Source organism: Chiloscyllium plagiosum, chromosome 6 (genome assembly GCF_004010195.1).
Source record: "Chiloscyllium plagiosum isolate BGI_BamShark_2017 chromosome 6, ASM401019v2, whole genome shotgun sequence".
Taxonomy (NCBI): domain Eukaryota; kingdom Metazoa; phylum Chordata; class Chondrichthyes; order Orectolobiformes; family Hemiscylliidae; genus Chiloscyllium; species Chiloscyllium plagiosum.
The window spans coordinates 17,102,341-17,118,877 of NC_057715.1; the positions used below are offsets into that span (position 1 = coordinate 17,102,341).

The window sequence follows — 16,537 nt, forward strand, 5'->3', positions numbered from 1 at the left end:
GAGGGGATCTGATTGAAACATATAAGATTATTAAAGGTTGGGACACTCTGGCGGCAGGAAACATGTTTCCGCTGATGGGTGAGTGCCGAACCAGAGGACACAGCTTAAAAATACGGGGTAGACCATTTAGGACAGAGATGAGGAGAAACTTCTTCACCCAGAGAGTGGTGTCTGTGTGGAATGCTCTGCCCCAGAGGGCAGTGGAGGCCAAGTCTCTGGATTCATTTAAGAAAGAGTTAGATAGAGCTCTCAAAGATTGTGGAATCAAGGGTTATGGAGATAAGGCAGGAACAGGATACTGATTAAGGATGATCAGCCATGATCATATTGAATGGTGGTGCAGGCTCGAAGGGCAGAATAGCCTACTCCTGCACCTATTGTCTATTGTCTAAACCATTGTATATCTTAGGAGGTAGACAGAAAATAAAGCTGTGCATCAATTGATAATATCAGTATCGAAAAAAAATTGTAATTGACTCAAAAAACATTCAAAACATGAAATTTCTTCAAGGAAGCCTTGTGAAAATAAACATTCCACTTAAATGTTTAACCCATGCTATAAATAAACATTTCTATTCAATAAATGATTGGAGCTGTTTACTGAAATGCTCACTTGATAAGCAGCACATTGTGAAAATGATTGTTTGGGAAATCAGTCCACTTCAGCAGGTTAGAGGCTCAGAAATCTGTGGAAAGTAACTCATTTCCTGCCTTAACAATGTCTGTCCATCATCTACAAGGCACAAGTCAGGAATGTGATGGATTACTCTGCACTTGCCTGAATTGGTGCAGCTTCAACAGCACTCAAGAAGTTTTACACCATCCAGGACAAGGCAGCCCACTTGATTTCTACCCCAGCCATAACCTTCAACATTCTGCTGCTGCAAAACCAGGAGGAGCAGCTGTAAAGGTGGTAGAGAGCTTGTAAAGGTGGGAAGGGGAAGAAGCATTGCAAAGTGGGCTGCCAAGGGAAAGGCAGGAACTGCAAAGGAGAAAGGAGTTTTGTAAAGGATAGTGGAGGGCTGCAAACCAGGGAGTGGGATTGTAAAAAAGGAAAGGTGAGTTAGGAAGCGACAAAGATGAGTGAGGGGCTGCAAAGATGATCAGAGCTAGATATGATTGGGGGAGAGGGCGGCGGCACTGTGACAAAACCATGACAGTGAAGCAGAGAGAGGGTGCATTCGAAGAAACTAAGGGATTAACACAATCAAAGGCAGTACTTGAGAGAGGGAGCATCATAAATGATCTGGTTCCTACACCATGGGAATAAGAATACAGTAACTAGAAGAGCTCCACTGTTCTAATAGTCCAGCCCAAAACCTCTCAATTTTCAATTCCTCAAAAGTGAACTCAATTTCCTTCCACCATATCTGTGTCCCTGGGAAATCTAACTCTCTGTCTACCACCATTACGTAATGCCTACTTCTCATTTGCATCAGCAGCAGCCTCTAACCTGCTGAAGTGGACTGATTTCCCAAACAATCATTTTCACAATGTGCTGCTTATCAAGTGAGCATTTCAGTAAACAGCTCCAATCGTTTATTGAATAGAAATGTTTATTTATAGCATGGGTTAAACATTTAAGTGGAATGTTTATTTTCACAAGGCTTCCTTGAAGAAATTTCATGTTTTGAATGTTTTTTGAGTCAATTACAAATTTTTTTCGATACTGATATTATCAATTGAGGCATTCACACAAAAATCGCAGTGCAGGAGTGAAGCAGTGCTGCATGGTTGGAAGTGCCATGTTTCAGATTAGACATTAAACTGATGCCCCACCTCCCGCTCCGACAGCACTATTTTGAAGAGGAGCTGTGATTGCTTCACAATATCCCAGCCATTAAACATAGCTCAACCAAGATCATTAAAAATAAATTATCTGGAGTTCTCACATTGCTACCTGTGGAAGCTTGTGCAAATTGACAGCTCTGCTTCCTATATTACACCAGTTGCCACATTATAAAGTATCTCATTCCAAGTGCTTTACAACACCTTAGGTTTGTGATAAGGTCGTTGGAGGTGCCAGTTCCCCGAACCTGATGGGTCATTGGTCTGAAGAGTTAAACCTGCGTTTTGCTTTCCTCAAGTACTTCCAAACGTGCTGAATCTTTCCATATTTTCTGTTTTCATTGCTCTCTTCCTTTTTCACTACATCCTGAGTAATGTAGTGAGACTGGCAAGTTTATTAGGATGAAGAGGTGCATAACTGTTCAAGATGGCTGTGAGCACTGAGCACTGCTGCTTCAGCAAGGAGGTTCACCAGTTGGATCAAGAAGTGAAAGCACAAAACTGGTCAGAATACCTGGTGCTTAATGATCTCTAAGTGACAGAAAATGCAAATGGTTTAGGGAGTGGTGATTTGACTCATATGTATAACCAACAACTTCCATTTATGAAGTGCCCTTGACAAATGAAAAATTTCCAAGGCACTTTATAGGAATATAATCAACTAAAATTTGATAGTGCACATAAAAGGAGCTTGGTCAAAGTGGAAAGGAATGTCTTAAAGGAGAAAAAGAGAGGCTGAGGGAGGGAATTCAAGAGCTTATAGTCCAGGACAGCTGAAAGAATGAGTCCCAGTGTTGGGCAAAAGAAATCTGAACAGGAGAAACACAGAGAACTTAGAGAGCTGCAAGACTGGAGATGTTTGCAGGAAAAGGGAGAGGCAGGACGAGGGAGGAATTTGAACAAAAAAAAATTATAAGCTTGACAGAAACCATTGATGGTCAGCAAGCACAAAATGGTGGGTAAAGAGGGCCTGGTGAGGGTGAGGATACAGGAACCAGAGTCTTGGTTCAACTGAAGTTTACAAAGCATGTAAGGCTGAAGGCCAGACAGAAGAGTACTGGAATAGAGCTAACAAAGGCATGGATTATGCTTTCAACAATAGGAATTCCCAAGGCAAAAGTGGAGACGGATAATGTGAGATGTGGGATTCTTTGAAATGGCAACAGTAAGCATGTAATAACACCACAAGTGTTAATCTCAGCATGGAAATTATTGCTCGATCCAATTCAGTTGTTAATATAGAACAGTACTAAACCATTGGAAGGCAACAACTATACGATGCTTCTTCAGTTCTGATAAAGAGTCACAATGTTTCAAAACTTCAACCTCCCTTCCTCTTTCTACAGCTACACCGACAGCATTTCCAACAGTTCATGTTAATTTTTATTTTCTAGTAGCTGCAGTGTTTTACTTTTAACTCTAAGGAACTATATTTAATAAACCATTCTCTACATAGTATTAAATGGATAACTGAATTTAAATGATAAACAGGGAAGCACTGTTAAAATTGGTTAATTTAAGACCTTGGTTAGATGAAGCTGATGAACCACCTGATGAAGGAGCAGCGCTCTGAAAGCTAGTGCTTCCAATTAAACCTGTTGGACTATAACCTGGTGTTGTGTGATTTTTAACTTTGGTTAGATAAATATTCGCATATTAAAAATAGTTGCTTTCCTTGATATAAAACGGGTGCAGAGGACATTTTAAAAAACTACTAGGATTATACCAGAACTGAGAGTTTAAAACTGCCAGGAATGATTGAATAGACAGGCCTTTTCTGCTGAAAAAGAGCAGCTTGGTTGGGTGGAAATGCATCATCTATAGAAACAATTAAAAGTAGTCAAGCGTTGAGAACGTTAGACATAAAGAAGATGTTTTCACTTTCGGGGAGAATGGGAGTGGTTGAAGTGAGTAGATACGATGAACTAAGGGGAAGTCAGATAACTATGTAAGAGGAGAAAAAAACTGAAGATTATTACTTGTTTCTGTACAATTCAGACAGAACACAAATCATGATCACAACATTTACTACAATTACAAGATACAAATCATCAGTGCTTCTGCATTGTGGTTAGATGTTTGTGTGGAAGGGGAAGATCATTATTACAAATTTGAAGGGCAACTTTCTTATGCTGAAAGGGAAGAGGGTCAAATGGAACATGAACGCTGACATGGACCAGTTGGGCCGAAAAGTCTTTTTCTGTGCTGCAAATTCTATTTAATATAAGTTGCATCAGCACTAATATGGCTGCGACATTAGATCATTTCAATTCAATAGCAACTCACAAAAAATACCAGAATATCAATGTTTTATATGACCTGCCTGTTATCAGTCAAAACAGTTACGGTTCTGTGTGGGCGATGCAAATCATTGCCACGTGCAAAATATCAGCCTGGTTTAAAAGAAGATGTGGGAGGGTGATTGTACTGGCCTGTGACAAGGAACTAGTTGGTGAAAGTGGAAAGAGTGAACTCAGAAATGCTATGAAAATTCCAAGATTTACTTTAAATATGACATAATTTCTGAGCTGACCTTAGCGAAGAAAATTATAAAATAAAATGAATTATCTCTCGAGCATGACTTTCCTAAAGATCATTTCAATTCATGGTTTGAAATCATAACATCAGTACATATTGTGTTCTTTCTTTTAAAAATGTTCATCTAAAATGAGGGTCACGAATATATGATAGTCATTCATAAATTTAACAACAAATTCGGGAGAAATCTTTTTTTCTGCCAGAGAGTAGTGAAAATTTGGAACTCACTACCACATGGCACAGTGGCTGAGAATAGTATAAGGCAAAACTACATAAACACATGCAGCAGTTCAAGAAAGCAGCTCACTGCCATTTTCTCAAGGGCAATTCCATATGGACAATAGATGCTGGACTTGCTAGCAGTGTGCTTTAATTAGTGAACAAATATTTAAACTTTTAAACACTCAAACAAAATACTGCACGTGCTGGAAATCTGAAGAATCATACTGGACTCAAAACGTTACTTCAGAGATGCTGCCAACTTGCTGAGTTCCGATAACACTTCCTGTTGTTCTTACAAATTTTTAAAAATGAAGAAGCTAGATCTTGGCCTGATAGAGATAGGAATTGGGTGATACATTGACAGGGTAGATAAGGTAGAGTTGGAAGAAGTTCATATAAATTAGTTAAGACCTAAAATTGTTTTGCAAATTTCCTCTCTATCGTCAGTTCATGATTATGGGATAAGAATACAAATGCCATGAAGGGTAGAGAATAAAAGTTGCAACTTAGATCATGCACTATCAAAGAAGTCATTACTTGCCACCGATGTCTCCTGTTGTTCTGGTTAAGCTGAGCCAGCATGATTTGCTGATCCAACATTTCCATCCTCTGCTGTCTCTGAATTTCCAGCGTTGCACCCATTCCAATGGGAGCCTCGTCAGTGGGATCAGCAGATGAGAAGAGTGGTTCAAGAATAAACGAGGCACATCTGGTCACCCACTTCGGTACACAAAGTAATCGCTGTACCTTCAGCACATTGTAGTGGTAAACAATTCCGGAAAGCTGTAGAAAGAGTGTATGAAATGGTCATCAATGGATAGTAAACATTCAAACATTAGATCTATGGCAACAGCACATAACAACTATACTGTTCTCAGCAATAGCCTTAGGTTACAATAGTTGCAGACAATTGGGCTCTGACCTTAACTGAGGCAAGATTTCCAAACAATAAAGGAGTGAAGCTCTGGTTGAAAAGTCCACAAATCTGTGGACATTTCTGCATGCTTTTCTTTCTACCAGTACTCCTTGTCAGAAGCCGGCCTGGTTATCAAGATATGGGATAGTTTTATAGAGTCTGGAGCTGATTGTGGGGATTTGGAGAGAAACCCAGGTCAAGAAATAGGGAATCAGTGATCATGGGAAGTGGTGCAATTGGACTGGGGAAGCCATGAGTAATTGGGATGAAAGTCTTCTGCTTAATTTGGCCCACAAACAGTGTTGGAAAAGGAATTCCTTCCTCCATGAAACAGGAATCCACTGTCTTTAAATGCTGTGCTCCATGGCCCAAGGTACAGACAGGCCAGAGCTAAACTTGGAAGAGAGTTGAACTCTGAGACAAACTATCTTATTAAATATTTAAACCTGACAGCAGATTGCCTGCCCATCTCATCTCAAACTCAATATGGGCAGTTTCTAAGTTGATTTGTGTAAGAATTGAGGTTTTTAAAAACTGCTGAAATGTTTTAAATTGTTGTAACCCATTTGACCCAAAGTCACTCATTCTGGAGATTAAAATTATAGCATCAGAAACTTCTACCGCAACTATAAACCCTTAATACTTGCTTGAACAGAAAGAAGCCAACTGAAGTTACTGTTGCCATGAGTTTACTTTTTAATCTTTTTCTGTACTGGCACTCTGGAGTTATTACAGATATTAGGTACATATCTTTTGTTCAAAGGGATATAGAACTTTGTTCAATATATCTTTAAAAAAAATGTCTCAGTGCAATAAAAATGAATGATCAGCAAATTGTGAAATTATATTCTGTTTCTTTCATGTCCCACTTGATAAATCAGCTATAGCTGGCTTAGTTCTAGGTAAAGGCTCCACTGTTCCAGCAGGCAATATGGATGTTCCTGAAAGCTTTGAATTTGGTCCTTTGTCATGCCAGAGGACCATTTGCCCTTTCCACTGTTTCCATATTAAGAGAATGTTCCAGAACAATCTTGGATGGGGGGTAATGGTAAATGATTATAGGTGTGCATCAGGTGGAGCATTTTCACAGAAGGAATAAGAATGTTATCTGCTCTGTGGAAAAGTAAGACTCGAAATGAAACTAAGGGGATTTGGCAGTACAAATTTATCAAGCATTACATGTAGTAATGTGGCTTGACAAAGCCAACAAATATAACAAACAAAGCTTTGAGGTTCATTTCTGGAGGAATGTAGTTTAGAAGCATTGAAATTGTGATAAATTACATATAGGACCTTTGTTAGATCATAGTCAATGTGCTGTACCAGTTCTGGTGTCTACATTAGTAAAAGGATAGACAGTAAGACTCTTTTTATCTGGCACCCACCAACTGAAATCTCCAATATCTCCCCCACCTCTCAAGACACTACCGTAACTAGGTAACACACCAAGACTATCAGTCTGCAGTGACTGTAAAAGAACAAGTTGAAGTTTTAGATATAGTTTCCTCAATATTTACAACAGTGAAGAGTCAAAGGTGGAGATGAGGCTCCAGGCCTTTGCAGGTTTACAGTATATGTTAAGTCAGGTTTCAATTCAATACCTATTATTGCTGTTAATTTGTAGGAGCAAATGACTGCAGCTGGTGGAATCTAAAAACAATAAATGCCGGAGATCTCAGCAGGTCAGACAGCATCCATGGAGAGGCCGCAAGCTAACGTTTCAAGTCTAGATGGCTCTTTAGATTTACTAACTCTGCCTGATCGTGATTCATGGTACACAATACAAATTTTAATATATAAAGGATCAGTCTCAAGTTGGCAGTAGGGAGGTTTTAGAGGCAATACTCCAGGGCAAAATTAAAGTCAGTACAGATTTAGTAACCAAATGGTGTACAACTAACTTGATGAAGGAAGTTGACAAATGTGTATATATAATGTTGTGCATTTTGAATGTCAAAACACATTTGATGAAGTGCCACATAATCGATTTGTTAATAAAATTAATGCCGATAGGATTGACTGGCATGGTAATGCAGTTACTGATGCTGGCCAGAGTACAGAAAGCTGAGAGTTGGTTGTTTCTCAGAGGTAACGGAGGTTATAGTGCAGTGTTCCCCGGGTATCGGTATCAGGACCACTTTTCTTTTTGATATATGGTTGTGACCTGGTTTGTAGATGACAGAAACTAAGAATTCTTTTAAATAATAAGAATAGTAACGGTGGTACTTTCTCAGTTGATAACTCTTAGTAACTTGTGGTATTTACCACCTCTATCAGCATGTGGTTCTGGATAAGGGTTGTTTGAGGTAGCTTGCTGCCACTAATCCTGCGCTAACTTTGCAGTAAGTTGTTGTGATCTAGAATGTATTGTCAAAAAGGGTAGTAGTAGCAGATTCAAGTATAACTTTTAAAAAGGAATTTTATAAATACTGGAAGGGAAAAACAGTGCTATGGGGAAGAGCAAGAGAGTGGAATTTACTGCATGAAAAACCCTCTTGACATTGCTTTGGTTCATGGTTAGCCAACAATTTCAGCGAGGAAGAGGAAACATCACGGACATCCCTGTCTTCAATCATGTAAACGTCCGGCGCACAAGAATAAAACATACGGCTGACGATGCAAGCACCTTAAATCAAAAGTGTGAACAATTCCATTCAAATCTCTTCCCAAAATTCTCATTAAGACTTGTCCAAGCAATTCACTTAATTCTATATAACACATTAATTTGCAGAGAACATCACATACATCCCAGCTGTAGTACCACTGCTCAACAGTACTCCCGTCTCAGTTCATCTAGTCCTGAAACTCTCATCCATGACTTTAGTCTTGACTGTTACAATTCAATGCTTACTGCTGCAGCACATTTTACTGTTCATAAACTTGAGTCATCCAAAACTTTGTTGCCTGTGTCTTAACTTGCATCAAGATCTGTAGAACTGTCATTCCAGTGTTTGCTGAACCACACTGGCTCCCAGTCAGGCAACACTTTGATTTTAAAAGCAGTATCCTCAGTTTCAAAATCTTCCAAAGCCTTACCTTTGCAATTTCCTCCAGTTTCACAATGCTGCAAGATATCTGTACTTCTCAAATCGGGCCTCTTGAGCATTCCTGATTTTAATTGCTGCGTCATAGGTCACTGGGCTATCAATTATCTAGGCCCCACACTTTGGAATGCCCTCACTGAATTTCTCTGGCTCTCTACCTTGCTATCTCTAGGATAGTCCTTAAAACCTCTCTCTTTGACCAAGCTTGGCCATCTGCACCATTTGTTTTTTTCTATTCTTCTCATAACATGTGCCCATCACTAATAAGGCTGGCATTTGTTGTCCATCACAAATTAAACTTGCACTAAATGGTTTGTTTGTTGGGTCATTTCAGAGGGAAATTAAGAGTTAATTACATTTAAATGGCTTTGGAGTCACATAGAGATCAGGCCTGATAAGGTTGACAGATTTCCTTCCTTCGAGGATAAAAGTAAACCAGAAGATTTTTTAAAACAATCCATGAACTTTCATAGCCACTACTATTAAGAGTACCTTTCAATTCCAGCTTAATTATTTTTATCCACATCCCCAGAGGATTAGCCTACATCTCTGGATTACTGTTCCAGAGACGCTACTCCACAATCCTTTTGTGATTTGGTGTTATTGTTATACTTTGCTTAATAGCACACTGTGCAGTGCCTTGGGACATTTAATTACATTAAAGATGCCAATTCTGGTGTGTAAGTAGACATCCTCAGTGGATTAATTATACATCTAAGGGGAGGCATTGACCTACTGGTGTTATCACCAGACTACTAATCTAGAGCTAATGTTCTGGGGACTTGGGTCAAATCCCACCATGGCAGATAGTGGGGAATTTGAATTTGAAGTTAAGACTCTATTGATGAAAAAAATCTATTTGATAACATCCTAACGTTCAGGAAACGAAGTTTGTTATGCTCTTCTAGTTTGGCCTAAGCAATGTGGTTGACTCTGAACTGCTGTTTTAAAATACCAAACAAGACTTAACAAAAAGTCTTAACAAAATTGAAACCAGAAAGACCACCTGGTATCTGGGAACTGGGCCGGATGATCCTTTATCCCTTTCACTATCATGACAGATTACCTGAAGGTGCTGATAAGGTGTGCTTCGCTTTTTAATCGACGGCAGTTGAGAGTGGCAGGAGTGACAGCGAGGACCAGAGGGCCAACGGGAAGGTGAAATTTTAAAAGATATAAAAGCTTTCTTCAGGAGTTCAGCGTTCTTCGCTTTTTGTTTTGGTGGAGGTTGGGGTGGGGAGGAGCGGCAGCAAGGACCAGAGGCCTGATGGGAAGGTAAAATTTTAAAAGATAGAAAGGTTCACCTCGTGTATAAGCAGAGCGCACACTGAGCAGGAGCAGACAAGGGACTGCTGGATAAATGAGGCTTCATATTTGGGTGGATGCTTTACCCAAAACACTACTCAGGTAGTGTCTCCCACCCGCCCTCCTCCTCTAACCAACAAAAAGGTTCTGTGTGCCAATTAGTAAGGTGATTGGTTAGTTTATTTTAGTTTTTAATTTTTTCAGTAGTCTGTTGGGAATTTAGAATAATGGGAATAGAGGTTAGGGCAGTTGAATGTTCCTCCTGCAGAATGTGGGAGGTAAGGGTCACCAGTAGTGTCCCTGCTGACTGCATCTGTGGGAAGTGCACCCAACTCCAGCTCCTTGAAAACCGCGTTAGGGAACTGGAGCTGGATGAACTTCGGATCATTCAGGAGGTGGAGGGGGTTATTGAGAGAAGTTACAGGGAGGTAATCACACCTCAGGTAAAAGAAGAAGGTAGATGGGTAACCATCAGGGTACGGAAAGGGAATCGGCAGGCAGTGCAGGGATCCCCTGTGGTCATTCCCTTCAACAATAAGTATACCGCTTTGGATATTGTTTGGGGAGACAACTTACCAGGGGTCAGCAAAGGGGCATAGGTCTCTGGCACAGAGTCTGCCCCTGTCGCTCAGAAAGGAAGGGGGAAGAGGAGCAAAGCATTAGTCATTGGGGACTTCATAGTTAGGGGGACAGATAGGAGGTTCTGTGGGAATGAGAGGAGACTCACAGTTGGTGTGTTGTCTCTCAGGTGCCAGGGTTCATGATGTCTCTGATCGTGTTTTCAGAATCCTTGAGGGGGAGGGGCGCAGCCCCAAGTCCACATAGGCACCAACAACAAAGGTAGGAAGAGAAATGGGAATTTAAAGCAAAAAGTTCAGGGAGCTAGGGTGGAAGGTTAGAGCTAGAACAAACAGAGTTGCTATCTCCGGTTTGTTGCCCGTGCCACGTGCTAGTAAAGTGAGGAGTAGTGAGGGAAAGGGGTTGAACATGTGGTTACAGGGGTGATGCAGGAGGGACGGTTTTGGATTCCTGGATAATTGGGGCTCTTTCTGGGGTAGGTTGGACCTCTACAAACAGGATGGTCTTCATCTATACCAGAGGGGTACCAATATCCTGTTGGGGGAGGGTGGAATTTGTTAATGCTCTTCAGGTGGGTTTAAACTCATTCAGCAGGGACATAGGAATTGAAAAGAGTAGTGAAGTCAGAACTAAGATTTCAAGATTGCAAGAAAGCACCAGCTGGCAAGAAGTTGGTTTCAAGTTTGTCTACTTCAACGCCAGGAACATCTGGAATAAGGTGGGTGAACTTGGAGCATGGCTTGGTACCTGGGATTTCAATGTTGTGGCCATGTTAGAGACAGGGGTAGAGCAGGGACAGAAATGGTTATTGCAGGTTCTGGGATTTAGATGTTTCAGTAAGAACAGAGAAAATGGTAAAACAGGGGGTAGTATGGCACTATTAGTCAATGACAGTATTACGATTGCAGAAAGGATGTTTGAGTACTCTATTGAGGTGGAAAGGACAGGTTACCTGTTGGGAGTTTTCTATAGGCCTCCAAATAGTTCCAGAGATGTAGAGGAAAGGATAGCAAAGATGAGAGTGACAGAATAGTTGTTATGGGGCACTTTAACTTTCCAATGGTACTGGGAGTACTATAATTCAAGTACTTTAGATGGGTCAGTTTTTGTCCAATGTATACAGGAGGGTTTCCTGACACAGTATATAGACAGGCCAACAAGGGGGAGGCCACATTACATTTGGTACTGGGTAATGAACCCAGCCAAGTGTTAGATTCGGAGGTAGATGAGCACTTTGGTGAGAGTGGCCATAATTCAGTTATGTTTACTTTAGTGGTAGAAAGGGATAGGTATATACTGCAGGGCAAGAGTTATAGCTGGAGGAAAGGCAATTACGATGCAATTCGGCAAGATTTAGGATGCATAGGATAAGGACGGAAATTGAAGGGAATGGGCACAGCTGAAATGTGGAGCTTATTCAAGGACCAGCTACAGCAGGTCCTTTATAAGTATGTACCTGTCAGGCAGGGAAGAAGTTGTCAAGCGCGGGACCCGTGGTTTACTAAGGAAGTTGAATCTCTCTTCAAGAGGAAGAAGTAGTCCTATGTTAGGATGAGATGTGATGGCTCAGTTAGGGCGCTTGAGAGTTACAGGTTAGCCAGGAAAGACCAAAAGAGAGAGCTAAGAAGAGCCAGGAGGGGACAAGAGAAGTCACTTGCGGATAGGATCATGGCAAACCCTAAGGCTTTCACAGCTATATCAGGAATAAAAGAATGATTACAGTAAGATTAGGGCCAATCAAGCATAGTAGTGAAAAGTTGTGCGTGGAGTCAGAGGAGATAGGGGAAGTGCGAAATTAATACTTTTTGTCAGTATTCACACTGGAAAAAGACAATGTGGTCAAGGAGAATACAGAGATACAGACTACTAGACTAGATGGGATTGAGGTGCATAAGGAGGAGGCGTTAACAATTCTGGAAAACATAAAAATAGATAAGGCCCCGGGCCTGATCAGATATAGTCATGAGTGTGGTGCTGGAAAAGCACAGCAGGTCAGGCAGCACCCGAGGAGGTGAGAGTGCGATAGGTGGATGGAGGTGGGGATAATGGTGATAGATCAGACGGGATAATTCCTCCATCACATCTTTTCCCAGGAGGACCAGTTCCACCACAGTACACACCAAATGGCCTCCTTCTGTAAAGACCCTCCCACATGGTTGTTGATGCCCTCCAGTTCATCTCATCTACTTCCAACGCCTTTGCCCTCGAACCCCACCCCTCCAACCGCAACAACCCCTTAGTCCTCAGCTTGCACCCCACCAATCTCCAAATACATTGTATCATCCTCCGCCATTTAAACCACCTACAAACGGACCCCATCACCACAGATATATTTCCCTCCACACCCCATCTGCTTTCCATAAAGACCGTTCCCTCCGTGATTCCCTTGTCAGGTCCACGCCCCCCCCACCAACCCACCCTTCCCTCCTGGCACCTTCCCCTGCCACCGCAGGAATTGCAAAACCTGCGCCCACAACTCCCCACTCACCTCCATCCAAGGCCCCAAAGGAGCCTTCCACATCCATTAAAGTTTCACCTGCGCCTCCACACATGCCATTTACTGTATCCCTCGCTCCGGATGCAGTCTCCTCTACGTGGTGGAGACAGGATGTCTACTCGCAGTGCGCATCAGAGAACATCTCTGGGACTGCCGCACTAACCAACACCACCGCCCTGTGGCCGAACACTTCAAGTCTCCCTCCCACTCCCCCAAGGACATGCAGGTCTTGGGCCGCCTTCATCGCCATTCCCTAACCATCCGACACCTGGAGGAAGAATGCCTCATCTTCTGCCTCGGGATTCTCCAACCCCATGGCATCAATATGGATTTCATCAGTTTCCTCATTTCCCCTCCCTCCAGGGCTTTTGCCCAAAACAGCGATTCTCCTGCTCCTCGGATACAGCCTGACCTGCCGTACTTTTCCAACACCACACTCTCAACTGGAGTCCTCACTTTTGTCCGGATGGGATATATCCAATGATTCTCTGAAAAGTCAGGGAGGAAATTACTGAGCCTTTGGCTTTGATCTTTAGGTCGTCATTGTCTACTGGAATAATGCCATAAGACTGGAGGATAGCAAATGTTGTTCCCCTGTTCAAGAACGGGAGTAGAGACAACCCTGGAAATTATAGGCCTGTGAGCCTTACTTCGGTTGTGGGCAAAGTGTTGGAAAGGGTGAGAAGAAATAGGACTTATAATCATCTAGAGAAGAATAAGTTCATTAGGGATAGTCAACAAGGTTTTGTGATGGGTAGGTCGTACCTCACAAACCTTATTGAGTTCTTTGAGAAAGTGACCAAACATGTGGATGAGGGTAAAGCTGCTGATGTTGCATATATGGATTTCAGTAAGGCATTTGATAAGGTTCCCCACGGTAGACTATTGCACAAAATATGGAGGTATGGTATTGAAGGTGATTTAGCAGTTTGGATCAGAAACTGGCTAGCTGAAAGAAGACAGAGAGTGGTAGTTGATGGGAAATATTCATCCTGGAGTTTAGTTACTAGTGGTGCACCGCAAGGATCTGTTTTGGGTCCACTGTTGTTTGTCATTTATGTAAATGGCCTGGATGAGAGCATAGTAAATTTGGATGGGTTAGTAAATTTGCGGATGTCACTAAGGTCGGTAGAATTGTGGATAGTGACGAAGCATGTTGTGGGTTACAGACAGACAAAGATAAGCAACAGAGCTGGGCTGAGAGGTAACAAATGGAGTTTAATGCAGAAAAGTGTGAGGTGATTCATTTTGGAAGGAGTAACAGGAACTGGGCTAATGGTAGGATTCTTGGTCATGTAGATGAGCAGAGACATCTCGGTGTTCATGTACATTGATCCTTGAAAGTTGCTACTCAAGTTGATCGGGTTGTTAAGAAAGCATATAGTGTGTTAGCTTTTAGTGGTAGAGTGATTGAGATTCGTGAGAACCATGAGATCATGCTCCACTCTACAATATTCTGGTATGGCCACATTTGGAGTATGCAAACAGTTCTGGCCACCATATTATAGGAAGGATGTAGAAGCTTTGGAAAGGGTTCAGAGGAGATTTACAAGGATGTTGCCTGGCATCAAGGGAAGGTCCCATCAGGAAAGGCTGAGGGACTTGAGGTTGTTTTCATTAGAGGGAAGAAAGTTGTGAGGTGATACAATTGAGACATATAAGATAATCAGAGGGTTAGATAAGTTGGACAGTGAGAACCTTTTTCCTCGGATGGTGATGGCTAGTACGAGGGGACATAGCTTTAATTTGAGGGGTGATAGATATAGGTCAGATGTCAGAGGTAGTTTCTTTACTCAGAGAGTAGTAGGTGCATGGAATACACTGCCTGCAACAATAGTAGACTTGCCAACTTTAAGGGCATTTAAATGGTCATTGGATAGGCATATGGATGAAAATGGAATAGTGCAGGTTAGATGGTCTTCAGATGGGTTCCAAAGGCAAGCACACATCGAGGGTTGAAGGGCCTGTATTGCGCTGTAATGTTCTATTGTTGGGGGGGTGGGGGGGAGGGGGGGATGTGCAAAAGCTTGGGAGGAGCGTATCACTAAAGGTGAGACAGAACCTGAGGTTGTGGGAGCATTGCTCCCTCTCCATTGTGGTTAAAAGCCCAGTCATCAGGTGTGAGGTATTCTGTTCCATTCCCAGAACCTGCCATTGCAGTCACCTGAGCCAACTTCCACTTCATCTGGAGGTCAAAGATGGATCATGTCTGCAGGGACACCATGTACAAAACTCTGGATGGGGGGAGGGGGCAGGTATCCCTCATTCTGGTGGACACCTTTGTGAGCGGCTGCATCAAGCTGTATGTAGACCTTTGCTATGCAAACATTAAATATCACTATGTATCAAGTTTCTACATGTCCCTGGTGTTGCAAAGGATGGGATTGGCCTCATTGCTGTGGAACACCCCAAATAGCTGGGCTGTTCCGTATCACCTATCCCTCGTGGAAATATCTTTGAAAGAAAACACCTTTGTCCACAAGTCGATTAAGCAGTGGTCAGTACTCATCCTCAAGACCCTGCGGGAAAAAGGAGAGGGTTGATCCTGTTGACTGGTTTCCTGAGCAGACTATAAAACTCATTTGGCAAAATGCCTCGTGGTCAGAGCTTTCCAACAACCACCACGACATCGCTTGGCTGGTGGTGAGAACAACGCTACCTGTGAGTTCCTTCATGTATACACAGACTCTCTGCATCACCACATAATGCCCTCAAAGCAGCGGCAAAAGGTGGAGATGGGATAGAGATGTCACACATCTCCTTCCGGAATGTGCCTATGTAAAAGTAGTCTGGAGGAAGATGAGGTGCTTCTTGTTGGGCTTCTTGACGGAGGACCCTATGGTCTGTTCCCCAGGACACACACCAAAACAAACATTAACTGCGCCTGGAGGACTACCAACCCAGTGAAAGATGCTCTTCAGTCTGTCCGAAGTTGTTGGCCTTCAAATGCAAAGATTTGACCTCGACCAAGTATTGCAGACAAGCACATTCCACGGGCCAGAGTTATGTGCTGAGGCGCGCATTAAACCTTGGGACAACTGCTGCCAAGGCACAGTGGGGAAAGACCAACGTTGAAGGTATTCCTGCCAAAATATAATGAGGGTCCATTCAGTTATCGGACACTCCCAGTGGCTCAGTTAAATGTAAATAGTACCTTGTTCAATTAAGAAATGATTTTGGGTTTATTGTAACTATCGAGAAAGTCATAGAATCATAGAGATATACAGCATGGAAACAGACCCTTCGGTCCAACTCGTCCATGCCAACCAGATATTCCAACCCAATCTAGTCCCACCTGCCAGCACCCGGCCCATATCCCTCCAAACCCTTCCTATTCATATACCCAGCCAGGTGTCTTTTAAATGCTGTAATTGTACCAGCCACCACCACTTCTTCTGGCAGATCATTGCATACATGTACTACCCACTGCATGAGAAAAGTTACAGGAGGGAGGGATTCCAGTATTTGGATAACTGGGGTTCTTTCTGGGGAAGGTGGGACCTCTATAAACAGGATGGTCTGCACCTGAACCTGAGGGGCACCAGTATCCTTGGTGGGAGGTTTGCTAGTGCTCTTGGGGGGGGTTTAAACTAACTCTGCAGGGGCATGGGAACCCAGACTGTAGCTTTAGGGTGCAGGACCTGGAGT

At 42.5% G+C, this 16,537-nt stretch overlaps 1 protein-coding gene across 1 annotated transcript in view; it reads right to left on the reverse strand.

Moving 5' to 3' along the window:
* Positions 1-16,537, reverse strand: part of ubac2 (UBA domain containing 2) — a 227,214-nt gene that overhangs the window by 44,669 nt on the left and 166,008 nt on the right. The window contains exon 8 of the mRNA XM_043692678.1: positions 5,086-5,331. Within this exon, the coding sequence (XP_043548613.1) occupies positions 5,086-5,331 (246 nt within the window). The remainder of the gene's footprint in view (positions 1-5,085; positions 5,332-16,537) is intronic.